At 37.1% G+C, this 10,068-nt stretch overlaps 1 protein-coding gene across 1 annotated transcript; it reads right to left on the reverse strand.

Moving 5' to 3' along the window:
* Nucleotides 1-2,837: 2,837 nt before the first annotated feature.
* Nucleotides 2,838-5,119, reverse strand: HESX1 (HESX homeobox 1). Its single transcript, XM_045497081.1, has 4 exons — nt 4,862-5,119; nt 4,148-4,347; nt 3,731-3,832; nt 2,838-3,634 (listed from the first exon to the last, which is right to left on the reverse strand). The coding sequence occupies exons 1-4, from the start codon at nt 5,082-5,084 to the stop codon at nt 3,536-3,538; spliced, it is 624 nt and encodes a 207-aa protein (XP_045353037.1). The 5' UTR covers nt 5,085-5,119; the 3' UTR covers nt 2,838-3,535.
* Nucleotides 5,120-10,068: the final 4,949 nt, after the last annotated feature.

Below are 10,068 nucleotides of genomic sequence, written 5' to 3' on the forward strand. Positions count from 1 at the left end.
CTCTAGCAATGGGCTTTGTCTGGCTGGCTTCACAAGAGACAAATGCCATTACAGGAGACCAAATAACCTTATTTAGGCAGCCGTCAGATAATAGAGACGCTCTAGGTATTAGCCTGACTGCATTAGTTTGATTTGTTACTACTGTTCACCTTGTTCTGGGTATTAATGGAGACAAAGGCTTGGAATTACCAGGAGCAGAGATAAGCTGTGGATTAGAGCCTGTGTGTTTTGAGGGAAAGACAATTCTATCTTGGGTTTTCATTTCCATTTCCACCTTGCTTGATTTTTCCTCAAAGTTAAAGTCCAGCTTTTTCCCTGAATATCATTATATTCACTCCAAAGTACTAGCAGTTATAATTGCTTTAAAAAAAAAAAAAAAGTTACTAACTCATTATTTCCTCTAACAAGATCAATCAGCCTTTATCTTTGGAAATGATTTTGGGGGAAATTCACTTATAATCTTGTATATTATTTTGCTTCTTTGAATATTTTAATATATTACAGACTCACTTCAAAACATTTAATGATATTATGTTATTAGTATCTGAAAATATGTGAAATATCTGAAAGAACGTGCATATTATATTCATAGTTACTTCTTTAATATTACAAATTCTAGTATTATTTAAATTTTTTCTGACTTCCAAAAGTTATTTTTTATAGATGCATCGTTTCTATTATAAATGATTTCAGTTATAAGTATGTACCTTCAGTTGTAAACACAACTTATCTCAATGATAGATAAAATTGAATTTTAGACCCACGTAAATAGGTTATATTATGGTCACTAGAGAATTCTGAGATAATGATATTCTAGAGTTATTGTCTCTTTCCTCCCTAGACTTTTTATAGGTATGACCAGGTTTTATAACTAAAAAATAAATTTAAGTGCATTATTAGCTATTAATCAATGTTTGTGATATTGTTTCATTTTTTTCAAAGTCTAGCACTTTATATAGAAATTTCCCACTCTTCACAGTTAGGTTTAATTTCAGGTAAATTCTAGATAAACTATGATTACTCTCTGAAATATCAATTTGTGAAAAGTACTACTTTAAAAATACTTAAGTGTTAATATTGTAAAATAGCTTGTGATATGCAGGGCTGAAATCCTCTTCTAAACTAAGCAAACATTAGGAAAGGGATAGAGCTAGATGTCTGACATGGCAAGATGTCAGAAAGATGCACAGAATGTTAAGTGTGATGACATTTAAAAAAATAATAAATAGAGGGGCACCTGGGTGGCTCAGTTGGTTAAGCGACCGACTTCAGGTCATGATCTCATAATTCGTGGGTTCGAGCCCACATCCCCACACCGGGCTCTTTGCGGACAGGGTGGAGTCTGGTTGGATCCGGTCTTCCTCTCTCTCTGCCCCCGCCGGCTTGTGCACACACACTCTCTCTCTCCCTTTCTCGCGAGAATAAACATTTTTTAAAAAAACTTTTAGGGGCGCCTGGGTGGCGCAGTCGGTTAAGCGTCCGACTTCAGCCAGGTCACGATCTCGTGGTCTGTGAGTTCGAGCCCCGCGTCAGGCTCTGGGCTGACGGCTCAGAGCCTGGAGCCTGTTTCCGATTCTGTGTCTCCCTCTCTCTCTGCCCCTCCCCCGTTCATGCTCTGTCTCTCTCTGTCCCAAAAATAAATAAACGTTGAAAAAAAAATTTTAAATAAAAAAAAACTTTTAAAAAAGTAACAAATAGAAATGCGTGTGTATATCTATGTATACATATGTACCTGCCTTCGTGTAGAAAAAGATACATAACAATGTTTAATGATGATTTTCTGGGAAGGATGAGGCTTGAGAGAGATTTTCTTCAATTTCTACATTACTTGAATTGTTTACAATATGTAAATATGATGTTTGGGATAAAAATAAAAGACTGAGAAGCCTACCCATCACGTGACACTTTCCTCTCCAACGCACTCCAGTTGACTTCCAGTCCTCAACTTAATATAACTTCACAGAAACCTAATGAAGAGCAAAGAAAGCTCCCAGTGGATGAATTTTTACTGATATATTTCATAAATAGTGCTTCACATTTTGTATTAGTGAAAGCAGCTCCTTATATTGGGAAAAATGGCCCAGTCTGACCGTAGACTTCCTTGGAAAACATGTAATGCCTCTGGTTTTCCAGTGGCTGCCCTTCTGTTCTTCCTCCCTCTCCATCTCAGCAATAGTGGAACAGAATAAGACCGTCTATTGCTGACTAGTTGTTGGGACACAGAGCTCTCTATCCCCAATGTGCTCTCCCTAAATGATCTTTTAAAAGCTCTAAAATCTGAGTCACACTCCTTTTCCTCAGTGATAATATGCACACTCCTTTTCATCTTTCTCATGCAATTAAACAAACAAAAATGTATATAGTAGGTATAGATTCAATAATTCAACAAGAATCTTCTACTGTGGTCATTGCTAGGAAAGAAGAGAACAGAGGAGCAGGAAAGAAAAGGGAGGGGAGAATTCAACTCAATGAGGACAGCTGAAATATAGTTTCCAGGAGACCAAGTCAAAGTTCTCAAGCAAACATTTCAAAGAGCATACCCACTCTGGCCTTCCACTAATTAACTAGAAAACAAACACCCAGACTTCCAGTGGTAGGACTTCTTTTTTGTGATGCATCTTACCTATTCCTTCCCATCTTTAGTTGATAGGTACAATGGCAAGTGCAAGGAAAATACATAGTTTTTGTCCCCAAAAAGTGCCCTGATTTTTTCTAGCGACTATGTTGCAGCACATACAAAAGGCAGATCAGTTACCTCATCAGTCAATGTATTACTCTTAACAACAAAATATACAGTTGTTTGGAAACCACTAAACTAGAAATAGATATTAGCCTGATGATCATTATTCCTTTAATGAATGAAAGTAAAACACAACATTAAATAGCTAGGAAAATATTTTAAAATTTGCATGTATTTGCAGCTCAATCCTTTTTGCAATATAATACCAAGGGTATGAATATGACAACTGATGTCTTTCTATCTCTACTTTGGCATAATGATTTTGCTTAAAAAAAAAAAACAGCTTGAAACTGGCATGCTAGAAGGATTTGTATTGATACGTGGTGAGAAAGTTTCACTGCTTTATGTCAGAAATTAAGAGGAGCTAATAATCATGTTTCAAAATGCACTTGAAGAAAACTAATTGAAACAGAGCATACCTTTGTGCCATTCTCCAGATTATTTTACTTGAATTATTCTGTAAATAGAATCCAGCTCGTGGAGTCACTTAGTCATGAGCTTGCTGATTTTAGCGAATGAACTAGTTTCTTAGATTAAATTTGCTCACTTAAAAAATAGCTGGCTTTTTCTGAAAATGTTTATTAAAATATATAGGAAAGGCCTTTATTGTAACTAAAAGTGCCCATGTATAATAGGTACCATGTTTTAATAGTGAATATTTACAATATATTTTCGGAAGAAAAATGACAACACTCAGATTAAATGCAGAAAAGATCACATTTTTAAAATTTGATATCTCCATTGATTCCTCGGGTTCTGCAATTGTAAAATAATCTCACGTGGTCAGTTTTCCGTCTACTCCAGGAGATTCGTGTTGAAATTTTTTTTCGCCATTAGAAACTGCGATTCTCTATGGGACCTTTTCAGCTTTGCACGCCGATTTTGGAACCAGATCTAAAATTAAGGAAAAATAAAGTAGATCTCAGGAACATTATTTTACTATTCTTAGCATTTCCATCATCACAGGTAACAGCTAAGTTTGAAAATTACCTGGATTCTGTCTTCCTCTAGATTCAGTTTTCGAGCTAAGTCTTCTCTGATATCAATGCCAGGATAGCAGTTTACTCTAAAGACATTTTCCAGCACTTCAATCTATGAATAAGGTAGTAGTTACATAAAATGTTGATATTTCGTATGTCATTATAAAATGGGCTTTAATTCGTATAGCAAAATAATTGTATTTACATCTTGGGCAATTAATCTATATATGCCTTTTACATTTTTTAAATGACTATCCAGAAACTGTCAAAAAAAAAAAAAAAACAACAACAACAAAACACCTCCATAGAGTCTATTGTTTCATTAACAAGGCTTCTAAACTGAGATCCCAAAGTGATTGGGCTTTTGCCCAACAGGGCATTAGTTAAAACCTTTGTATTATCATTACTGCTTGAAAAAACTTCCCACCTGGTTTTGAGTAAAAGCGGTTCTTGGTCTTCGTCCTCTATACCAACTCAGTTCTCTTTTCAAAGACAGTCTTTCTGAGGGTGAAAAGTAATTTTCATATTTCAAAAATCTTTCTTCTGGCACTGGACGATCCACAGTATAAGGGAATGAGATCCCGTTAGGAAGGCTCGGGATATGTACACATAGGTTAATATCTTTCCCTAAAAGCAGAAAAATAAACTCCATCTTAGATGTCCAAACCTGTATTCCACAAAGTTCTATAAGAAGGAATTTCAGGAACTTGTCTTTAATTTTCCTGGGGAAATTCCTCTGGGTTTCACAAGAGAACTGACCTCTCATCAACCAAAAACCAAAAAGCAAACAAAGATGGAGATCCTGCCTTGCTGCTAGAGAACATTTTGATCTCTGAATGTCATGTATTTTTTCGGTGAAAAAATAGAATATCTGATGTGTCAAATACAAGAGACCTTTTGAAATAAATGCAGGTTCTTGGCATTTCCTGTGAACGAACTTTATACTCCCTTGGATCTAAGGCCAATTCTCTTTTCATTTCCTATAGAACTCAGCTGGAGGCACTGAAAGTCCTAGATACTTCAGTTATGTAATTGGATGAAACTGCAGTTTTTCTCTAACTCTACGTAATATGAAATAAAGGCCAAAATAAACACTGCAGACGAAATAACAAAGAATTTAAAACATTAACTGGTGGTGTACCTGAGGAGCCGCAGGTGTCTGCCCAGGGCCTGTGGGGTTTCATTGATGGAACACAGTCTTTCTTCTGGTCCAATCCCAAAATGCTCTCAATTGAAAAGGAGCAGGGCGAGGGTTTGCTTTCCCCGTGCCGAACCCCTTCCTGCAGGCTGGGAGACATCCTCGAGTGGGCTGCACAGAACAGCGGCTCTGGCCTCTCCTTGCTTCTTGGCTGGCTCTGCCCCATGTGTACAGGGCTGGGATCTTCCTGTGGTTCACCTCCTGGCTCCGCTGACAAGGGGGCTGGATTTAGAACGTCACTAATTAAAATCCTGTTTTAGAAAGTTTTAGCATGTCAATGAACACTCTCCCAGCCAGCAGCTTGAGGAGTTAATTGTTTATTTGTTTGCAAGTAATTAGCAACTAATGGCTACACCAGGGGGGCCACCTACAGGGACAAAAAGTGTTATCTCTCCTAAACAGAACACAGACTTAACTTTCTCGAAAGAAGTGATGCACAAACTAGCACTCCTCTTTTATTTGAAATCATTAATGTATAAAATCATGCCTTTTATTCTGAAGTTTATACTTTCATGGACTCCAGTTACCTAAACACACAGGCAAGATAGGAGAGCAGTCAAGTAATAAATAATCTAATTTAAGTGAATTTTCTTCCAAGGAAATTGGAAAAAATAATAATCTCTTAATGCTATTACGGTGATTCCAATGAAAATGCCTGTTTTTCATATGCATATGTAATAGCGAATGTTGTCAATGAAAACACAATAGTATTTGGAGTGCAGCATACCGGAAAAGGTTGGCAATGTTATTAACACTGAGTGTAATTGTCTTCCAAGTGCCTGGATTAATTCATAAGGAACAGTTGCACCAAGTATTTTAAATAATTAATGAGCTAATTCCATTCTTTCATCTTTTCTTTTAAATGAGACAGATACAAGTTTATGTGAAGATCATATGTAACCACCTGCAAGTAACTTAAAAGCATGACTGTTCAAACTAAAAGGAAGAATTTCTCTTCCCAGCAGGGTTGTTTCAAAGAACAGAGCATGATTCACTGTATTTTCTTAAAGAAGAATTTCCCTGTGTTGATTTTTTGAGGGGCTGGGAAGTCTTCACGAAGACAATAAGATTTGTGAAAAATAACCAAGAACAGAATATTTTCATTTCATCCTCCTAAGAAAACTTGAAATTAAAAGAGAAATGCAGCTGCTAATTGGGAAGATTGTGAAGTAAGCACACCTTGCAATATTTTTAGTCCTTGTACTCTGCGGCTCCTCTTTTTCCAGTACCTTCTTGAGGATAAATTTAAGAGTTCACCTTTATCCAGGATTTAAACAACTACGAGACAATTCTTCAGGGAAGAGGAAAAGTAGTCTCCACTCATAGAGGAAATGGACTCTACAGGATGGAGCTCAGCTTCATCTGATTTTATCCTATCATGAGGTACAAATATTGAACTAAATTCCTCTTTAAACAACTTCTAGAATGAACAAAGGATTCACATACAAAACATCAACAGGCACACAGAAGGATGGGTTTATAAATACAGGTGTAAAGCCATTGTAAGAATGAACAAACTAGTAAACATTTAATGCCTCATGGAGGTTTTGCCTCTAGCGTCTTGGAATGTAGACTGTGACCTTACCCTGAGGAAGACTTGGAGGAAGAGAGAGAATTCAAGATCTTCACAGATTCCTTTCTCTCGAGACATTCATCCATCCATCCGTTCATTCCACTATTGGTTGAGCATCTACTCAGTACCAGAAAGAACAGGATCCTTGCCCTCATGAAGCTCACAGTGGTATGGGGTGGGGTGGGGGTGGGGAGCAAACAGTATTTGTAACAGTAATTATAAGTCAGTAAATTACCTCATATGTTAACTGGTGATAAAAATGGAAAAAGGAAGCGGTGAGCCAGGTAAGCCGGCTCATCAGTGCAGGAGGTGGAGATCCTGAAATCCTAACCCCACGGATTAGTGCCCTAGTGCACGAATTGCAATGCTCCTACAGCACACACTGAAGCAACTCTAATCCCCAATTTCTTCTTTATCAACAAGGACATTCCAATATATTTACTGTTTGAGTTGACTTTATCTGGACTTACATAATACCATTTTATATATGGATGGTAGATGAAAATGAAAGGTAGGAAAGGGGCGCCTGGGTGGCACAGTCGGTTGGGCGTCCGACTTCAGCCAGGTCACGATCTCGCGGTCCGTGAGTTCGAGCCCCGCGTCAGGCTCTGGGCTGATGGCTCAGAGCCTGGAGCCTATTTCCGATTCTGTGTCTCCCTCTCTCTCTGCCCCTCCCCCGTTCATGCTCTGTCTCTCTCTGTCCCAAAAATAAATAAACGTTGAAAAAAAAAATTAAAAAAAAAAAAAAGAAAATGAAAGGTAGGAAAGAATTTCTCTAAAAATATCAGGGAAACATTTTCTTATATATTTATTCAACAAATTTTATAGAGCACTTACTATGTGCTAGACACCATTCTAGGTGCTAGATATCAGTGATGAACAAGGTAATTTCAGAGAGGGATAAACTCACTGAGAGGAAGAAACAAAATGTCAACCTCTCCCATTTACTACTTTTGCCTTATTACGTTATAGATCTGTTTATTATGTTTGTTTTCTATTATCTGTTTCCTATCTCTAGAATTTTTGTCTTTTTGTTCATTCCCTAGCATCCAAAAACAGTGCTTGGCTCATACTAGATGAAAGAATCTCATTGTTTCTTTTTGCATTCCTTCAAGTAAAGTTGAGCATTTATTTCTTCATGTTTTTCAGCCAATACGTGCTCATTCTATTGTGAAATGATGGCTTATGTCTGTCTTAGTCTGTTCAGGCTGGTCTAACAAAATACCACAGACTGGGTAGCTGATAAACAACAGAAAGTTATTCCTCACAGTTCTGGAGGCTGGAAGTCTGAGATCGGGCACTGGCATGGTTGGGTGAGGGCTCTCTTCCAGGTGGCAGATTTCTCCTTATCTTCACATGGCAGAAGGGGCTAGGGAACTCTCCAGGACCTTTTATAAGAAACTAATCCCATTCATGAGGGCTCCGCCCTCATGACCTAATCACCTCCTAAGGGCTCCCACCTCCTAATACCATCACAAGGGGTATTAGGATTGCAACATATGAATTTTAGTGGGACACACACATTCAGACCATAGCATGTCCTTAGCCCATTTTTTTTTTAATTAGGGTATTTTTTTGGTTGTTGTTTCTTAATGATAAGAGTTTTTCATATATTAAAAGATGATAACTCTTTGGTATGTATAATAAATATTTCCCCATTTTGCCCTTGATATTTTGACTTTATTGATGCTTTCTTTTTCTCGTATGAAGCTTCATGTAGTAAAATATGTTGATATTACCCTTTATGATTTCTACCTTTAAAAAGGGCCTTTCTGGCTCCATTTATGGTAGTAATGAAGTAGCTTCTGTTGTACCTACCCTCCCACAGATACAAATTATAAACTCTGGACAAAATGTTTTTTAAAACTACCCCAAAGTACTGAAAAGTAGTCCCAAACAGGGAAAATACATTTAGAAAAGATAAATAGCACTGGGTGAGCTTTCCATTTTTATGGCTTTTTGTCTGAAATCAGGCACCAGTCAACACTATGTGGGAGGATGTACAATCTTATTGGCTTAAGGAACCAAAGGAGAGAGGTCAAGTCAACCACAGCAGCTAGGAAGTGACAGAGAATCCTAGGAAGGAAAGAGATACAGGGAAAGGCCCCAAATTCTGCATATAAATTCTGCCCAAATCCCCGGATGACTTCTGAATTTGGCATGCACATGGAAAACACCAAACATCTCAGCTAATCCTAAAATGATTGAACAAAAATTTCAACCAATGACGACCACAAGGGAAACAGAGCTTAGATACAGTTTGAGCACAGACTGATAAAACAAAACAAACAAACAAACAAACAAACAAATGCAAATCAACATTCTTCAGACAGATAAAATAGAATCTGGAGACTATAAATATCATTTACAGAGTCCAGGATACAACACAACATTATTAGACATATGAAGAAACTGGAAAATGTGTCCCATATTGACAAGAAAATGCAATCAATCGAGACAGATCCAGGGGTGATACAGATGTTGGAATTAGCTGACAAGTTTTGAGAGCAGTAAATGTAAAGATGCTTAAGGACATAAATGAAAATGTGCTCATAATGAATGTACAGACAGTATCCATCATCAGAGAAATAATAACTACAAAAAAATCAAATGTAACTTCTATTACTGAAAAATAAAATATGAGAGATAAGAAATTCACTGGGTAGGTTTAACAGTATATAGGAGATGCCAGAAGAGTCAGTGAACTTGAAGACATATTAATGAATATGATCTGATCTGAAGAATACACAGGAAAAAACATTAAAAATAAAATCAGCAGAGTCTGAGTAACCTGTAAGACAATAAAACAATATCTAGCATATGTGTAATTGGAATTACAGAGGGAGAAATAGAGAAGATATGGTAGAAAAAATATTTGAAGAAATAATGGCTGAAGTTTTCCAAAATTTGGTGAAAGGCATAAATTTATAGTTTCAAGAAGCTCAAAGAACCTCAGTAGGATAAACACAAGCAAAACTACATCTAGGTATATCATAGTCAAATGGATAAAACCAAAGATAAAGAGAAAAATTTGAAAGCGTTCAGAGAAAAATGGTATATTATATACATAGGAATAACAATATGATTTGACTGAGTTCTCATCAGAAACAATGGAGACCAGAAGACAATGAAACAACATCTTTAAAGTGCTAAAAGGAAAAATAAGCTTTTCAACCCAGAATTCTATATCCAACAAAAATATCTCAGAAAATGAAAGCAAAATAAAGACATCTCAAGATAAATAAAAACAAAGAGACCTGTACTACAACACCTGTTGTACCTGTACCACCAGACCTGTACTACAACAAAGTGACCAGCGTGACCTCCACTGTTAGGTGTTATGGGGCACTGTGGGTTCTGCTTTGATCTTTTGTTTAAAAAAATTTTTTTTAATGTTTGTTTATTTTTGAGACAGAGAGAGACAGAGCATGAGCAGGGGAGGGTCAGAGAGAGAGGGAGACACAGAATCTGAAACAGGCTCCAGGCTCTGAGCTGTCAGCACAGAACTGACGTGGGGCTCGAACTCACAGACCTCACAGACCTCACAGACCGTGAGATCATGACCTGAGCTGAAGTC

This window comes from Leopardus geoffroyi, chromosome A2, assembly GCF_018350155.1.
Source record: "Leopardus geoffroyi isolate Oge1 chromosome A2, O.geoffroyi_Oge1_pat1.0, whole genome shotgun sequence".
In the NCBI taxonomy this organism is placed as follows: domain Eukaryota; kingdom Metazoa; phylum Chordata; class Mammalia; order Carnivora; family Felidae; genus Leopardus; species Leopardus geoffroyi.

Bases quoted from the DNA above. Each gene is read 5' to 3' on its own strand.
- HESX1 (XM_045497081.1), bottom strand. From the start codon at position 5,084: ATGGGGCAGAGCCAGCCAAGAAGCAAGGAGAGGCCAGAGCCGCTGTTC. The intron at 4,348-4,861 runs GTACACCACCAG...TTCTGCTTTTAG, and splicing joins AGACACCTGCGGCTCCTCAG to GGAAAGATATTAACCTATGT. The intron at 3,635-3,730 runs GTAATTTTCAAA...CCTTAATTTTAG, and splicing joins TAGAGGAAGACAGAATCCAG to ATCTGGTTCCAAAATCGGCG.